This window comes from Cucurbita pepo, chromosome 18, assembly GCF_057944985.1.
Source record: "Cucurbita pepo subsp. pepo isolate OVF chromosome 18, ASM5794498v1, whole genome shotgun sequence".
Lineage (NCBI taxonomy): Eukaryota > Viridiplantae > Streptophyta > Magnoliopsida > Cucurbitales > Cucurbitaceae > Cucurbita > Cucurbita pepo.
Window position 1 is genome coordinate 11183586 of NC_141815.1, and position 16998 is coordinate 11200583.

Here is a 16998-nt window from a genome sequence, read left to right on the forward strand (position 1 = left end):
ATAAATACGTTGTCTCGGTTGGTATAAATACGTTGTCTCGGTTGGTATAAATACGTTGTCTCGGTTGGTATAAATACGTTGTCTCGGTTGGTATAAATACGTTGTCTCGGTTGGTATAAATACGTTGTCTCGGTTGGTATAAATACGTTGTCTCGGTTGGTATAAATACGTTGTCTCGGTTGGTATAAATACGTTGTCTCGGTTGGTATAAATACGTTGTCTCGGTTGGTATAAATTTTTTAAAGTATTCATCCATATATCTATAAAATTGAAATTTTGAATAATAATTTTCAGAGATCTTAACATTCCCATCTTAATTTATTTTTTACTTTTTTTCAAGACAAAAAGAAAAAAGCAAGAAAAATAATCTGATGCAGTATTCACATGCATATATAAAATACCAAAATCTTCTTCTCCAATAAAACCCAAACACAAAACTTGATTGGCAAAGAAAAAGAAGGAACGACCGAACTAACAAAACCCGGTTCAACATCTGAGCCGGCTGAGATCTCTGGGGAGTGGTACGAAGAAAACATATATATATATATATATAAGAATATATAGATATTGAAATTCCCGGTACTAAAATTAATTATGATAAAGATGAAGCTCAAGCTCCAGGAGCCGCATCTTTCACCTTACTCTGCAAATACCCTCCATACTCTCGCGCATAATCCTTCACATGGCTCGCCGTGTCGTAAATTCGGCTCCTCGCGTACTCCAGCCCCTCCGATCCTGGCGGGTGCATCCCCTTGAAGTACCTATACGCCCAGGAGAACCCCGCAGCAGAAACGAGCGCAATGCCGCCCAGGGACAACACCCCCGCCGTCGTCGCGAACAGGAGGAAGGCCAGGGGAACCCAGATGGGTGATGTGAAGATGATGAAAGGGGTGAGGAAGATCAGGGCCAGGATCCCCGCCGTTAGGGTAACACCCGTCAGGAACATCAGGATGGAGGCGGTGATGAAGAGGGTCAGGAACCCGAGGAGGTGCGGGGAGTGAGGGGTATGGTCTTGGAACCTCTGGAGGAGCGTGGAGGCGGCGGCGGCGCCGGTGGGAGTACGGTTGTCGGCCATGGCTGAGGGAAGGAAGTGTGGTGTGAAAAAAAAAAACAGAGTGTGGTGGAGGTGCGAGGGTTTTAAGGGTATGTGGGGGAATTGCAAAGGGATACGCGTGGTGGGCGTTCAGCTTTGGGCGCCCTTCCTATGGCTGACCCTTTCTTTATTTCCAGTTTATTTATTTTTATTTATTAACTTAATTTCTTAATTAGTTCCTCGCCTATATTTGGCTTATGACTTAATTTTTTTTTTTAAATTATTATTCTAATTTAAGGAATTAGATATCAATGAAGAATACCTACGTCTACTAAGGGTGAAAGAGTGGAACCGAAGGGAACCATGTGAAAACTTCTCTACTCCTCTCAAACTAACGTCCCCTTAAAGGGGATGGAGAGTAGAATCAAACATTTTTTATAAGGGTATGGAAAAAAGGGTCAGAGAGTAGAACGAAGCTTTACTTATAAAGGTGTGGAAACTGTCGTGAATGGAGAGGAGCCAATGTGATTATTATTTTTCCCCATGACCCTCAAGTGGGAAGATATCACATGATCTTATTTTCAAAGTCTACCTCTTTTGGTATACATTCATAAATTTCATCACTATTACAACTAATCTCAACCAATTAATATTAATTATTCACTTCCTTGTTTCCTGCGACGTGCCGTGTCTTCACTCCCATTTCTTCTTCCAATAATTAATGCTTACAAAATGAAATTATTGGATATATATAATAAACCCTTTAATCAAATACATAATCCAGTTTCCTGAATTGGGTGTTCTAAGTTACCTCTGTAAATTACAGTAATCCTGGTACAGATACAAATGGATTTTCATTTTACACAACTATAAGGAAAACCATATACACATACATATGATGTTTTTTTGTTCCCTGATTTTCTTTTGGGAAGTTATTCCCTTTTTTCTCTTCTTCTTTTCACTTTCTTTGATGAAGAATAGAGTTCAACAAAGATGATTACAATAGAATGATCCAAATAATCATAAATAAAGATTGGAAGTTTACAAAAAAAAAAAAAAAAAAAAAAGAACCTTTTCTCAATGGTGCAATGGATTTGGACCAGTTGGGACGAGTCGTTTTTCGACACCGTACCGGGGATCGATCTCCGCTGCAGCCGGGGGAGAATTGGTGTGATGGTGGCGGTGATGACGGTGGTGGTGATGGCGGTCGCGTCGTTGATGGAGACGGTGAAGGAAGATGGTGAAGTCAAATTTAAGCTTTCTGTTGAGAGAAAAGGATGGGTTATTTGGGTTGGCATGGAGAGGAAGGGCATGAAAGAGGAAGGTTGAAGAGGAAAGAAGGAGGAGGAGAGTAATGAATTTGCAGAGGGTTAAAGGCATTATGGATAATAATAATGACAAGAGAATGGGTGTGGAGAGGGAGAAGGAGAGAAAGGACTGCATGGAGAGGAAAAAGAAGAGCAAGAAGAAAAGGGAATTAGAGAAGTAATTGAAAAAGGAGGATTTAGCGTAAGAAATGTTGAAGGAGAAGAAGGTTGACATTGAAGAAGAGAGAGAGAGAAAGGAGGGGACAAAAACTGTGGAGAATTCTTGTTTCAATGACAACTTCCTTTGCGTTGAAGGAACAAAGCCTCATTTAAAGCAGATTGTCAAACTTTGAATTATATATTACCAAAACCCATTGACAGAGAGACACAGAGAGATTATAAAAAAGAATAGAAGGAAGAAGGGAAAGAGAAGAGCTGACTTCTGAATGCAACTTTAAATCTAAACTTATCAAAGTTTAGAAGTGGGTGTGTGGGATGCTGGCTGTTTTGCAGATTTCAAGGTACAACTCATACATACTATTACCATATTCTTAATTTTCAGATAGGAAATGCTTCCTATCTCTCTCTCCCCCTCCCCTCCCCTACTGTAATCTCACATTGGTTGGAGAGGAGAACGAAACATTCTTTATAAGAGTGTGTAAATCTCTCCCTAACAGGCACGTTTTAAAACCATGAGGCTGACTGCGATACATAACGGATCAAAAAGCGGATAATATCTGTTAATGGTGAGCTTCGACTGTTGCATAAAGAAAAGCCTTGTTTATTCCTCCCTCCTCTTCTAGGCTCTAAGGCTTTAACTGGGTGTGTGCCAATTGCCCCTGGTTGAGATGGATATGGGTGGTGGTGGTGCTTGGAATAAGGGAAGCCAACCAGGAGAGTAAGCAACACACAAACAACAAAGATCCAATATGGTTGAGTGTGCAAACCCCAAGTTCCTAAACAATATTTTTTGCTAAAAACTAAGCATCCCCTTTTCTTCAGGAAGTGGGAATATGGACTTTTGAATGCCTTTTTTTCTGAATCACTCTGTCGGCTATGTCCCCCTTAGATGACACGCTTATCTTATCACTTCATCTAATATTCACCATCCGATCATTCACCATATTGTAAATGGGGGCGACATTTCTTATGCAGAAATGTCGGCATGGGTTGGGAAAATTCATGAGAAGAGGGAGGAAAGTCAAATCACCCCCCACCTACATACACTTTCACCAAATAACACTCACCAAATTCTTGTGTATTAGTTCACATTTGGTATATCGGAGTGGATGGCCTTCATCCTGATGCCTTGTGGCCTTCCTACTTCTTTCCACCTACCCCACTAGGATTGTCTCAATCACTTCCTATACTTCCTTGAACAGCATCTGTTCCTACAGCTTTGTCCCTTAGGTCTAGACTTCCTACCTAGCTAAGAAGTTATGCAACCTCCTCTATTAAGAGGATATAAGACAAACCTTTTAAGAGGATAACAACAAAGCTTTTGTATTGGCTAAACAAGTAAAAGTTTATAACAACAAAGCTGGGGATGAGGGCAACATATTAAGAGGATATAAGACAAACCTTTGAGAAGAGAACAGTTTTATGCAGGATTATTACCTTCTAAATGCTGCATTCTACCAAAAACAACACGAAAAAACTATACTAACTCACTCATCTGACGATATGAGAATATAAACATACAAACAAGCACATGCATTATGAAATATTCAAAAAGATATTGTACCTGATATGCTCTGTTGTTCCTACAGGGGGAGAAAGGTGAAATTGTCTGGCAATCGCTGTCTTTATTTCTAAACTTCTGTATTGGCTAAACAAGTAAAAGCTGTCGTAAAATACACCGTAAGTTTGCACACATGTCGTTCCACTGTAATTGGTAACTAATGGATTTACATTCCTTAAATCAATTAAACATCTATTTTCCTTCATCTTTTCTTCCCGCACACCAAACTGGTAAAGAACAATTCAATTCATCAGAGTCCCCAAGATGAAATATCAGCAGTAAATCAAGCAAGTATAGGTTAGGGATCTTTAAAATTGGCTCTAATATAACAAGAAACACGACTGCACAAGATTAACTGCAGGGCTCCTACCGTAATTCACCAAGGCCTTCCAGATGGAAGAAAGGCAATATCACCTTGTATCATATATTGGGTTGTAAAATTCTGTTTGCCTCTTCAACCTTCCTCCCAATCCACATCATCTTCTTCTTCATCTTCTACCGAAGCTGATGCTTCAACATTCAAGTCACCAACCTTGTAATTTTCATTTGTGTTACCTGTAATACGGCAAGAAAGGTAAGGTTCCTCCTTAAATCCCAACTTACTTTTACACATAATAAGCAGGATATAAACACCATAAAACACTTAAAGAGTCAAACGTGGAAAAGAAAAGCCACGTCTCACCCTCTATTGGAGCCTCCTCCCATTCAATATCATCTTCTTCTTCATCCTCTTCACGTTTTGCCTTCATTCCTACCTGGCGACTGGAATTTGTGTAAGACAAGTTTTCAGTAACCTCTGTACTGGATAATTCCTTTTGTCCCTTAGCAGCTTCTTCAAGCTCTTGTTGCTTCTTCAGTATAGCAGCATAATAAGCTTTAACATACTCATCCTACAATACAGCCAATCAGTACATAAGTCATATAATCTCTTTCAATTTTTATGATTAAAAAAACTCTTTAATTCATAAGAAATGAAAAGAGCCAGTCTAATTGAACAAACTTGTATATTCGTTTTATCATCATCATTGGCCGATGACTTTTTATCATCAGAAAACTGAGCAGAAGCTGAACCAGCATCCATCTTTGCCTCCCCTTTGACCTCCCCGCGTTGTTCCTTTGTGAGGTTCATCCCTTCTTTGATCATCCAAGGAGGTAACACTTTCAGAGTAGTGTTCTCAGATTCAGATTTAACATTCACTCCCTTGCCCTCAGCCCCAAAAAAGGCAACTTCAACCTAACAGGTTCATTCAAAAACTCATTGACCGTTAGACTGGTTCCTTTCAAGATCCAACAATATAACAAGCATGAGGTGAAAAAATGGGATACCTTGGTCTCGCCAACAAAAGGCATAGGTGTTCCCCCATATCCTAAACCTTGTGATGATTTTGAGGGATCATTGCCATTGAGATCACCATTTGCTCCACGTGCAGCTGCACTTGCACGAGCTTCCCATGCTAAAAGAGTTCCAAATTCTGGAACTGGCAAATCTTTGACTCTGCTGAGTTGTTCCATTAAAGGTTTAAGCTGAACCTACAATTATTTGATTTATTCATCAATTTAGAAATAGGAAAATCCCTTTCTAAAACTCAAGGGAACAAACACAATTCATAAATTATTTCAGAAAAATGGCTTGAAGATGAAGTTCAGTGTTATATTCAACTAACAAATGTAAAAAACTTCAGCAATCAATGATCCCCATTACAGCATAGAGTTACACCTTGTGTTCTCATATCCAGGATAAAAAATTTTCAAGATCGTTATGATTAAATATACATGGAGAGAGAGAGGGAAAAAGATTTGAAGTTGAAAAATAAAATTCTTTTTCAAGAGATCAAACCTCCATCTTCTGAAGCATGTCCTTCAATTTTTCATGCCGGCGCTTCCTGGCATTATCATCTCCATCCCCTCCTTGGGCAGCAGCCAGTTTGTCACTCTCTGCAACCAGCTCGCCATTGCAATTTTCACAATGGAAGTATTCATCCTCAAGAGAGATTAATCGAAGAGCATCCAAAGCAGTGTACCTAATCAATATCATTAAATTTTCAAGCTTGTTTCCAGATTAAAAAGTCAATAACAAGCGTGCAGTGCTGTGATTCCATCCAGTTTTAAATTACAAAATATCAGAAAGAACATTTCTTAAGAGAAAAATAACATATCATCAAAACCTTCTCGAACAGTTGGGGCATATATACTCTTGAACTGTGTTCTTGTCCTCCAGTTCATCTTTCAGTTTTTTCTTCATGCGGTGCAGTCTGTATCTAACCACATCATAGACCTGTAACCAGGATTAGCTATACTAAGGGAACTGACCAGAGTTAAAGTCTGTTTTCACTGGGTTTAGATACAATTATTATTGAGCGATGAAGCAACTAATTGAAGTACATATATAAAAGAAACCTGTGCATAGTCTAGCGAGCAATAAGAATGTGTGTGCATCTTAATCTTTTCATCCCCCTCCTTCCCCGGGTGTTGGCCATCGGCTGTGGCAGCAATTGCAGCGCTAAATATCTTTGCTCCCTTAGCTGTCTGGAAAAGCAAAGAGCAAAAAAACGAAGAGCATGCCTATTAATAACTTATTGGACACAAAATTGAAAATGTCTGGAAAAGCATATCGACACAAAGTAAAAAGTTCATCACACAAAATTGAAAAATATGAAAATGAAAATGACTTATTAGACACAAAATTGAAAGTTCAAAGATTTATTAGACACATTTTAAAGTTCAAGAATCAAATAGACACAAACCAGAAAGTTCAGCACATAACTTATAATTTAACCCAAATTGAAACAAAGTACACCTGGAGGCAACAAAAACGGTAACTTCCCAAGGTCTCCAATGGCCTTGTCGTTCCTTGAAACAATTCTCTGTTTATTTTTAACAAAATTTCCCAAAAGAACGAACAAACTTCATTCAACATAAGCACCTTAGATGCTATAGACAATCAAGTTAAGATGCTTAAAACTTCATACTAAGAAATTCCAATTTACTAACCTAACAGGCACAGTAACAAGATGCATTGACAGAATCGGCACTGACCTCCCTTCTATGATCTCGGGTAACCAATTTTTCCTCTTCTAAAAACCTTAGAGTTCGACGTAATTGCTTCGAATGTAGTTTTAAGTTCTTTGCCAAATCTTCTTCTCGAACCCATTGTCGTCTAGAACAGGATATGAAAACAAATGTGATAAGCAAAGGAAAAATGTGGCTGTATAACAGCTCGCCAGATTCATGTTAAGCATGCATGGCTCCGTCATCATAACAAATTCAAGAACAGAAACTCTATGACATAAAATTACAACCCTCAGACAGGTTCATGTTCCAAATCCTTTATAATAATAGATTAAGAAACTTGAAAATGAAAATTTTCAATTAGCTATTTGCTCAGACCGTCTGAAAATTTTAACTTAAAAAACAGGATAAGGTTCTTTAACAGATGAGCAAATTATAAGCAAAAATGAAATGATAAACTCGAGTTTGAAATAATCAAAAGTACAACTAAGCTATTCAGTGAGCTATATCAATGTGAATAACCTGCATCAATGTTGCCTTTCTTCAACTTAGCTTAACTAGAGAAATAACGTATACAAGAAACACATAGATAAACAACCATAATATGCAGTTGTTCCACACCAGCACTAGCTGAATGGGTGTACAATACATATAGTGCTCAGCTTAGGCTGGAAATAGAACTACCAAGAATCCGGTATAAAGTGCATTACGCTCAAATTTCCACTATTCTAATCATATTCAAGCACAGTTCCTGCCTAGAATTCGTTCCACTAATGTAGCTCTGCCTCCCCAGCTTCATAACGAAAAATTGAGCGGCAGAATTCTGCCTTGTAAAAACACTGAAGATTGCCAAGTAAATAAAAACGCCAAAGTGCAGTACCTCGTGAGAGCATCAAGCACGACAACCGCGATTCCCCTATTATCACTCCGACCGGTCTTAGGCTGATTATCTCCTTTAGTCGTAATGTCATCGTAGAAAGCTCTTGCAGCTAGCTTCACCAACCTGCCCAATTAATCAAGATCATTCAACACACCAACTTAAACAAAACCCAGGAAGCTAATGAAAACAGAATACAATCCCATTGTTCACAGCTAAAGAAGATATTCAAATTGCCATTTTTATCAGTGGAGAGGGCTCATAAGTTAATAGAGGAAAGTACCTGTTAAAAGGTTCGATACTCATGATGATAATGAATTAACTTGGGATTCAATTGCTCAAGTGCTGGTGTAGCTATTACATATGAGCTGATTTTTTTCAGTATTCGACTCGAGCAGGACTTCGCAGAGAGCGATCTGAGAATCGCGGGAGAAAAGGAAAAGAAAAATGGAGCGAAAGAGAGACATTGGCCGTCATAAATAGACGAAAATAAAGCGCACCAAATGCTATTAGATAATTTTCGGGTCGGTTTATCTACATCCTATCGGGTTCATCCGTAAATGGGCTTTCATTGGCCCGATTTATTGGGCCTCTATAGACCCTTCTGGGCCTAACTTTTTGAATCAAAATTTGGGCTGGCCCATGGGTTCATCAGCCCAATTCTATTCCGATTGAATTATTCAATTATCATAAGGTTAGAAACACATATGTTATTTAATAATTTTTTTTGTCATATTATAAATTCAATCCAATAAAAACGTGACACGTATAATTCATATTTTTAATTTTTTAAATTTATATTTGTTTTTTCTCAATATATATATATTTTTTAATTTTTAACACGCGACTTAAATAAAGTAAAAATAGCGTTTATAAGTTTAATTTTTTAAAAATAAAGAAAATATATCCTAAAAAATGAATGATTAATGTACAAATTATTGGGAGGAGGAAGAAGAAGAAGAACCACAAATCATGCATTATATTTATTTTTTGGTACGACAAAATGTCCAATTTATGTGGTGCACCGCCCCTAAAGTTTTGATATTTATATTCAATACCATAATGCCTATTTTTGCTGCTCAATATATTCTCTGTCTCTCTTTCTATAAATATTGTTCAAGCACGATTCTTCTTTTTTTCCTTACTATATATCATTGGTAACAAGAAATCAAAATGGGTCATGATTAGGTTAAAATACATTGAAAGGGTGGCAGATCTCGGGAATTATCGAATCTTTAGAATCATAGTCACTAGAGTTACGTTGGTCTTATTAGATTCGATAGTTGTTCATGGAATGTGGCATGGAACATTCGTCGACACTAGGAGCTTGACATATGAGCGATGGGTTAGACCAACCCAATTCGTCTAATTCTAAGAATGACTTCGAGAAAGATGACAACCCAGTCTTTTGTCTGGTGCTCGAGCTCTTGTTTTGCTTGTGTTCTTCATCGATAGCTGGCGGGGAATAGAAATTAATTAGTGGAAGTCGTGTATTATAAATTCCACGACGGGACAGGTGTTGGGCATGCATATGGCATATATATTTGATTATAATCATATGATATGTATGTGAAAGGTCTAAATTAATCTTGACTAACCACTTTTATTCTATGAATTTTCCAATTAAGGGTCCAATCCCACCTTGTTGTCTACATCTTCTTGGCAGCTTCAATGCTTCTCCTTTGGGGGTTTTTTAGTCATTTCCTTATTGCCCCTATGTTCTATCAACAACACTGACTATATATGCACACCTTTTTTCTTTCTTGAAGTGACAATATATTTGATTTGGTATCATATATATAAGGAATTCCATTATATATAGAAAAAGTTACCAACACACGAACTTAACGTTTGTCATCGTTGAAGATTCGAATTCTTCCATTACAATTGTCCACTTTTATTATAAAAAGCCGATCAAAATTGTTAGGAACCATAGATCTCTACAAATGGTATGATACTAGTTTTGATTTTGGTTTCTCGAAATGGTCTTATGCCAACGTAGGACTCCCTCCCAACCATCTTCCTCTCGAACAAATTACACCATAGAGCCTCTCCTGAGACTTATAAAACCCTCGAACAACCTCTCCTTAATCAAAGCTCAACTCCTTAAATCGTTGAACAAAGTACACCATAGAGCCTCCCATGAGGCTTATGAAGCCTTCAAAGAGTCTCTCCATAATCGAGGCTCGACTTCTCAAGTTGTTATTATTGGTTCATTTGACACATTTCGATCGTGGGTCACATCCAACAAGAATAACTCAACTCGAAACCTAAAGGATGGAGAAATATGATGTAAATGAGTTTAGGGTTGGCATTAAAATTGGCATCAGAAGAAGCAATACTGATCTGACACTAGCGCTCAAAAAACATACACATAACCCACACAGATATTTTAAAGTGGCATAAGGATAAAGAACAAAACATGGACACATGGACTTTCTTTCCCATCATCACCGCCTTTAATTTAACTCATTAATACACAGCCACACCAGATGAACTCAAATTTCAAAACTTTTTAAATTTTTTGAACAAAAAAAGTGTCAAAATCAGAGCACTGTGCATAGAAATAGGTGACACAATTGGGTTAAGAACAAAAAGTGGTGCCCTACAAAGGCATATCCAAAGTACTGTGGAGCAGTCTGAGATGGGGTGGGGGGGGGGAAATGGGCTTATGTTCATCCCCTCCAAGCCTGAAAACGCACATGAATCTGAGCTCAAAAATGGGGGTTTCAAATTTCAGCCACAAATATGAGTCCTTTTTTGTTCATTTCTTTTATAGGGTTTGTTTATGTGATCATACTCATGCTTCTTACCTTTCACTATCACCCACTCTCCCATTCAAAGAACCTTTTTTTTTCTTCTTTTTTTTCCCTTTGTTTGAAGCTTATCTTCTTTCAAATGAAAGCAACCCTGGAACAACCCAATTACCCAGCTCTGCAATAACATCATGAGTGGTCATCAGTAATTATGTCAGGCTAAAGAGAGAGAGAGAGAGAGTGTGTGGGCGGCATGAATATATGGAAAGGGATTTCTAGGGTTTAGGCCAGAAAGGGGTGTCTTTTTTGCTTAGGGTTTAGTTAGTGATATTGCAAAAGGAAGATGAAGAAACAGTGAAATGGGTATGTGAGATGAGAAGTGAGGTTTCTTTTTTTAGGGTTTGCCCATTTTGGTGATTGGTTTAGGGTTTTGGAGATAGACATCTGGCGAGAGGGGAAGGGCAAAACAGACCCAGGTTTATTTCTAATGACCCAGGTTTATTTCTAGTAGATATTGTCTTTTTTGTGTTTTTTTTCTTTTCTGTGAGATCTAGTAATCCACCCTCCTTCGTGACCCGGTATTCCACTAGCACTCGTTTTCTTCTCTAATTGTTGTGAGACCCTAAACCCTAAACACTCGTTCTCTCCTCCAATCGATGCAAGACCCTCAATTCAACTCCTTCAGAGCCCAGCGTCTTCACTAGCACTCGTTCCCTTCTTCAATCGATGTGGGACCCCCTCAATTCTCCTCCTATGGGTCCAGTGTCCTTTCTGGCACATCTCCTCGTGTCCTCCCCTTCGAGACTCAACCTCCTCTTTAGCACATCACCCGATGTTTGCCTATGATAACACTCACCATTAGCAAATATTGTCTTTTTTAAACTTTTTCTTTAAGATCTTCCAGGTCGAAGAAAAAGTTGAATAGATAAGGACGCATGGAGTAGCAATAACAACATTCTCTCCCAAGTGAGTTGAGAGAAAAAGAGAGATAAAGAAAGAGAGAGAGAGAGATGGGGTTTCTACTTTTTGTTGAAAGCGACAGTAGGGAAAGAGAGAAATTATTAGTTTCTTAGAGGAAAAAAAACCAGTCAACACAGAGATAGACCCATTGCTTCTCTAGCCACAGGCTAATTCAGAATTGTACACTGCTACACGAGATAGAAATAATTGTCCTTTCACTTGTAAGCTTATATATATACATATACATATCCCTATCTTCCCACATCCAACATCCAAATTACCTCACATATTGCAAACACTACATTACAACAAAAACAAGAACAATACAATCCCACGCTCAGTGATCGCTCATCACCCCATAAAAGGGTATGTTTTGCAGCAATAATACATACCCATCTTCCAAAAGTGATCCAAAATGAAGCCCCTTTCATACTTTTCGCCGGAGGTTGACCGGTGGAGGACTGAGCAGCTGTGTCTGTCACTGTCATCCTCTACTAGCCACGTGAAGTGGCACAAATACTAGGTCACTTCTCTCCACTCACAACTCTAAAGATCCCACCTTTTTTATCAAAACAAACACCCCTTCTTCTTAACATGTTCTTCTAGGGTTTCTTCTTTGTTCTTCAGAATTCCAAATTAAGGAACAAAAAGATATGTTTTTGTTCAATGCTAATGACTCCATCTCTTTCCCTGACCATTCTTTTCTCCACTTTCCTTCTCCATTTCATGATGATCCCACTCTTCATGTTCTTCAACAACCTCAAAATGACATTTTGCTTCATCAAATTCTATTGAATGAACCTCCATCAAATTTCGTAAGCGATTTCGGATCGGAATCAACGAGAATTATTGTCGATGATGAACACCATCATCGTGTTCATCAAAGCCTGATCATGGAGCAGCCGATTCAAAGAAAACAAGCTTCTTCAAAGAGGGATAGGCATAGTAAAATCGACACGCTTCGTGGACCGAGAGATCGTCGAATGCGACTCTCGTTGCCGGTGGCTAGGGAATTTTTTGGTCTACAAGACATGCTTGGTGTTGACAAAGCTAGTAAAACTGTTGAGTGGTTGCTATTTCAAGCTAGACATGAAATCAAGAAGCTTTCATGCCATGACCGCAGTGGCAATGGCGATATGAGGAGTCCATCGATTTCGGACGGAGAAGTCGTGTCTGGGATCGACGAAACCATTGTCAATAGTAAAATCGACATGAAGGAAAGTCGAAAAGCGAACAAGAAGGAGAAGAGAGGTAGGGTTGCGAGGAAGACGACGTACTACCCTCTTGCAAAAGAGTGTAGAGAGAAAGCGAGAGCAAGAGCGAGAGCAAGAACGATTGAGAAACAGCTGCAAAGTGGAAAGAAAACGTTGTCATCGGATCAAACGAACACAAATAAGCAAATTGAAGGAAGAATTGAAGATGTTATTAGAACAAGTTCATCATGGAGTACTCAAATTGATGATCAGCAATTAAGAACAAGAAATGATGAAACAGATGATGGTTTGATGATGATGGGGAGGTGGAGCCAAGAGGTAAGTTCCAAACAGCCACAAACTTAATTATTTTTTCATGCATTATCAAATAAGTAAAGTCCAAGAAATTTTTGAAGTACAGATTGTTGTTCATACGTTTCTGACCATTTTGTTATAATTGGGGCTTACATTTCAGCATCCATTAGGAGACTTCCAATTCTTTGGAAAACCATGGGAGCCCGACAACAATCATGGCATATGTAGCTGAGATTCATCCCTTAAATACTTTCAAGTCTGTCCAATAATGGTAAATTTTTAGAATGCTTTGTGTTTCCCTTCCCCTTTCCTCCCTATTTCGAGTGTATAATTATACAAAACATCTTCTTCTATCTCGGACCCGTAAATAAAATCTCTTAGATCTCGTTTGACAACAACTTCGTTTTTAGTAAGCAAGCTTATAACATATAACTAAGGCATACCACGTAACAACCTAAGCTCCCACTGACATAACATATATTGTCTTTTTTGGGCTTTCCCTGAGTTTTTAAAAACACTTTAAGATATTATCGTCTTTTTTGGGCTTTCACTCAAATTTGAAATTCTTAAAATGGGTCTGACAATAAGTGCATTAGAGAGAAGGGTGGTGGGCAAGCTTTTAAGAAAGGATTGAATGACCCATGATTTAATAATTATCCACTATATAGTACAAACCAAACCCATATGTTGTGTAACTCTTACATTCACACATACTAAGAAACAATTTTCAACATTCCAAATGATTTTATGGCACGACACTTTTACTATGTTAATTAATTACATGGTATTTGTTTTCTTAATTATTACGAATAAATATATTAAGTTTTTATGGTTATTGGATGATATTGGAAGAAGAGGAACATAAGCTTGTTTCTTAATCCAATAATGTTGTAGCACTTTATATGAAAAAGGAATGGCTATTTGTTTCTGTTTATGGTATGGTAGTTTGTTGAAAGATGATGGAGAGCCCAAGGGTAGGTTTTTTTAGCTCATGTAATTCTCGAGATTTAAAGGAAAGTAGTACATGTAAATTACTATTATACCCACTTTTCGTAATTTAGTTATATAAAACAAACTGGAAAATCTGGGTAGACAGGCTCTTACTCAACAGATCAAAGGTACAGGAGGATAGCATGCTGATAACTATGAAGAGCTCTTATCGGTAGAGTCGTTTGATACCTTGAATATCTCAAACTAGTCGAGATAGAAAAATAAGAAATATTGAAAAATATGTATAGATAGTTAGTTGACAACTCGAGATTAGTTTAGCAACTCAACCTCGTACTATTTTCACTCGAGTTTGATAGCTAAAAATGTTTGTAGGATACTAAATTAGTCGTAAAATAAAAATAGAAATCCATTTTAAAATATAATTTTTAGAATAATTAAGCAAAAAAAAAAAAAAAAAAGTTTTGAATGTTACCTAATCAACACCTTAGCAAACAAATATTATAATTAAACGTATTTTCTCCCCACATCCATTTATAATTAGGTAATTATGATTAATATATATTTCCCCAACAAGTGAATTAAGAGTTATTTTAAACATTATTTTTTTTTTAATTTGTAGTTTTCCGAAATTAGGTTTAAATTCCTGTTTTCTGTGTTTGAAAACTTACATAAATATTTAATTAACATCCACTATTTAATTAAATAAATATACAAACAAAAAGATAAACAACGGGAAGATATTTACGTTATGGAAATGAATTAATTTCAATATTTCAAGATCAATTTTCTTAAAAAAAAATTAAAATTTAGGGCTAAAAAAGAGAAAAACAAGAAGAACAATAATAATTTATATATATAAAAGAAAAGAAAAAGAAAAAGAAAATTTACCTAGTTGGGAATGGCAGAAGTTGAAGCTGGAGAAATCTGAAGCAGGCTCTGGAAGTAGACGAAAGCAAGCCCCCTGTTTCAAAATCATGAGAGAGAAAGACCGAAGGAGAGAGAAGAGAGAAACTGTAAATTTTTTTTTTTTTTTTTTTTTTACTGTATTCTGTTTGAAGAGAAAAAAAAAAAAAAATGGGAACATACAGAGTTTCCCATGATTTTGGTAAAGTAAAAGTTAGAAAAAAAAAACCCTTTTCCTTTTTCGCTTTCATTTTTGTAATGATTTTATTCTTAACCTATCTCGTACTAGCAGAGACGTGATGTTTCTTGCTTATAAATTCATGATCTTTTACAGACTACTCACAAACCTAATTGATTTTTGGGTCGAAGGATGGAGTGGTTACCTTGAATCCCAAGATTGATTTGATACCTTTTATTTTGAATGCATGCGGGGGTTGGTGTAGTAGGCATTGAATTTGGAAGCTTTTTAATCTTATTTCCAGTTTGGATGAGGATAAGGGTAAACATGAATGTAGCTAGCGTGTGTATACAAAGAGTTCATAGGGTGGTTGGCCGCTGAAAACTGAAACCTTAGTTACTGAACGGAGGAAGGGAACGGGCGCCATTGTTGGTTTGAGTACCAAAGGACAGTCAGTAACAGACACATTGTTGCCCCATTTTTTACCGGAGGGAATCTCTATCTCCATTGTACCTCTAATAATAATAATAATAATAATCACTTCTCCCCATTTTTTACCTTAGGTTAATTTCATTCTTTAATGAAATAGTATTCCTTATTTATAAACTCAGGTTATAACCATCTCGATTAGGGTATGAATTTAAAACTAATTTGAATGCGTTTGGTATTTGGGGTTTAATTTCAGCTTTAAACTCAAGAAAGGTAAGAATAATGATGAAGGGGACTGAAATAAATGGAATAAAAACATGAAATTTGGGGGTGGAATCAAAGATTAGAATCAAAAGAAATATGATTAAGGTTTTTTTAAAAAAAAAAAAAAGAAAAGAAAAATAATAAGTTTGTGATCAAATTCAATGGATCTGAAAGATAAAGTGGAAGTGTATGATTGAAGAAAGAAGGATTTTGCACAGTAATACACCAAAAGAGCAAACTTGGGAGATTGGAATGATGCCACCATTTTCATTCCCCCACTCGACTAAACCAACTCTATATTATGTACACACGGTATATATAGTTGAGGATGAGTAGAAGAACCTGGGTTTTGCACTGCTTTGGGAGGCATGAGACCAGTGTGCCCACCAAGACCTTTCCGGCACCTGCAATGGGGACAGTTGCCCTAATGCTTAAAAATGCTGTCTTTTTATGTCGATTTCGGGTTGTGGGTGTTGAAGGGGAGGGTTCAAATGAGGGAGGAGAAAAGGACAGAGGAATTAATTAGAAAGAGAGAAAGGGCGAGAGAGTTATGGTGGCATCCCTATAGGGTGCGTCACTGTAATCTGCGCTTGTTGGGTTTGCGTGATTTTGTCTCTCTTTACCTAACACTCCGCTCTGCATGGAATTAACTCTATTTTCATTAACACCCAATAAACAAAACTTATCACAAATGGACCCCAAATGGCACGTCTTATGTTGAGTCAACAATCGTCGAGGAGAGCGGATTACCCACTTTCATTTTAATCAATAGCTACCTCAATTAGACCAAGTGAATTCTCACGCCCCAATTGTCCACTTCTTCGGGTACATGTGACTAGCAATAAGAAAAGGAAATGCAGTAGCTGAATGATGATGAGTCATATCAGCCTAAACTTTGCTTTTGCAGATGGAATCATTAATTAATTTTTAAAATTTTTAAATTAAATAAATACAGAGATAAACTTATAATTTGAAGATTTATATCTATATATAAAAAAGGGGTAGAAAATGGTAATATTAGAATATTTTGTTTAGAGCATAGGCGAGTGGGGCCATCCAGAGCCCACAAAGTCCAAGTAGCT

The 16998-nt window shown here is 37.3% G+C and overlaps 3 protein-coding genes and 1 long non-coding RNA gene across 6 annotated transcripts; 1 reads left to right on the plus strand and 3 right to left on the minus strand.

The window, feature by feature from the left end:
• Nucleotides 1–372: 372 nt before the first annotated feature.
• Nucleotides 373–1228, minus strand: LOC111779814 (Oleosin family protein). Its single transcript, XM_023659972.2, has one exon. The coding sequence runs from the start codon at nucleotides 1073–1075 to the stop codon at nucleotides 611–613; it is 465 nt and encodes a 154-aa protein (XP_023515740.1). The 5' UTR covers nucleotides 1076–1228; the 3' UTR covers nucleotides 373–610.
• A 2897-nt stretch (nucleotides 1229–4125) lies between these two features.
• LOC111779811 (uncharacterized) lies at nucleotides 4126–8430 on the minus strand. 2 transcript variants are annotated; one of them, XR_002812737.2, is made up of 11 exons: nucleotides 8251–8430; nucleotides 7971–8093; nucleotides 7118–7238; nucleotides 6479–6607; nucleotides 6247–6356; nucleotides 5919–6102; nucleotides 5408–5611; nucleotides 5082–5315; nucleotides 4764–4971; nucleotides 4452–4636; nucleotides 4126–4308 (listed from the first exon to the last, which is right to left on the minus strand). XR_002812737.2 is itself a non-coding variant. In XM_023659970.2 (10 exons), the coding sequence occupies exons 1-10, from the start codon at nucleotides 8271–8273 to the stop codon at nucleotides 4536–4538; spliced, it is 1437 nt and encodes a 478-aa protein (XP_023515738.2). In that variant the 5' UTR covers nucleotides 8274–8430; the 3' UTR covers nucleotides 4232–4535. The 2 variants fall into 2 exon arrangements, 1 of the variants encoding a protein (XP_023515738.2); XM_023659970.2 differs by having other exon boundaries at nucleotides 4232–4636.
• Nucleotides 8431–11813: 3383 nt separating this feature from the next.
• Nucleotides 11814–13596, plus strand: LOC111780592 (transcription factor TCP18). Its single transcript, XM_023661027.2, has 2 exons — nucleotides 11814–13215; nucleotides 13352–13596. Exons 1-2 carry the CDS (start codon nucleotides 12337–12339, stop codon nucleotides 13421–13423), a joined length of 951 nt encoding a protein of 316 aa, XP_023516795.2. The 5' UTR covers nucleotides 11814–12336; the 3' UTR covers nucleotides 13424–13596.
• Nucleotides 12722–16560, minus strand: LOC147787368 (uncharacterized). Of its 2 annotated transcripts, XR_015413639.1 has the most exons (4): nucleotides 16259–16560; nucleotides 15031–15103; nucleotides 12961–13029; nucleotides 12722–12856 (listed from the first exon to the last, which is right to left on the minus strand). It is a non-coding gene; the product is annotated as an uncharacterized LOC147787368 (long non-coding RNA). The 2 variants fall into 2 exon arrangements; XR_015413638.1 differs by lacking the exon at nucleotides 12722–12856 and having other exon boundaries at nucleotides 12895–13029; nucleotides 16259–16552.
• Between the last annotated feature and the right edge of the window lie 438 nt (nucleotides 16561–16998).

Bases quoted from the DNA above. Each gene is read 5' to 3' on its own strand.
- LOC111779814 (XM_023659972.2), bottom strand. From the start codon at position 1,075: ATGGCCGACAACCGTACTCCCACCGGCGCCGCCGCCGCCTCCACGCTC.
- LOC111779811 (XM_023659970.2), bottom strand. From the start codon at position 8,273: ATGAGTATCGAACCTTTTAACAG. The intron at 6,103-6,246 runs GTTTTGATGATA...GATATTGATTAG, and splicing joins TGCCCCAACTGTTCGAGAAG to GTACACTGCTTTGGATGCTC. The intron at 5,612-5,918 runs GTTTGATCTCTT...AAATAATTGTAG, and splicing joins ACATGCTTCAGAAGATGGAG to GTTCAGCTTAAACCTTTAAT.
- LOC111780592 (XM_023661027.2), top strand. From the start codon at position 12,337: ATGTTTTTGTTCAATGCTAATGACTCCATCTCTTTCCCTGACCATTCT. The intron at 13,216-13,351 runs GTAAGTTCCAAA...CTTACATTTCAG, and splicing joins TGGGGAGGTGGAGCCAAGAG to CATCCATTAGGAGACTTCCA.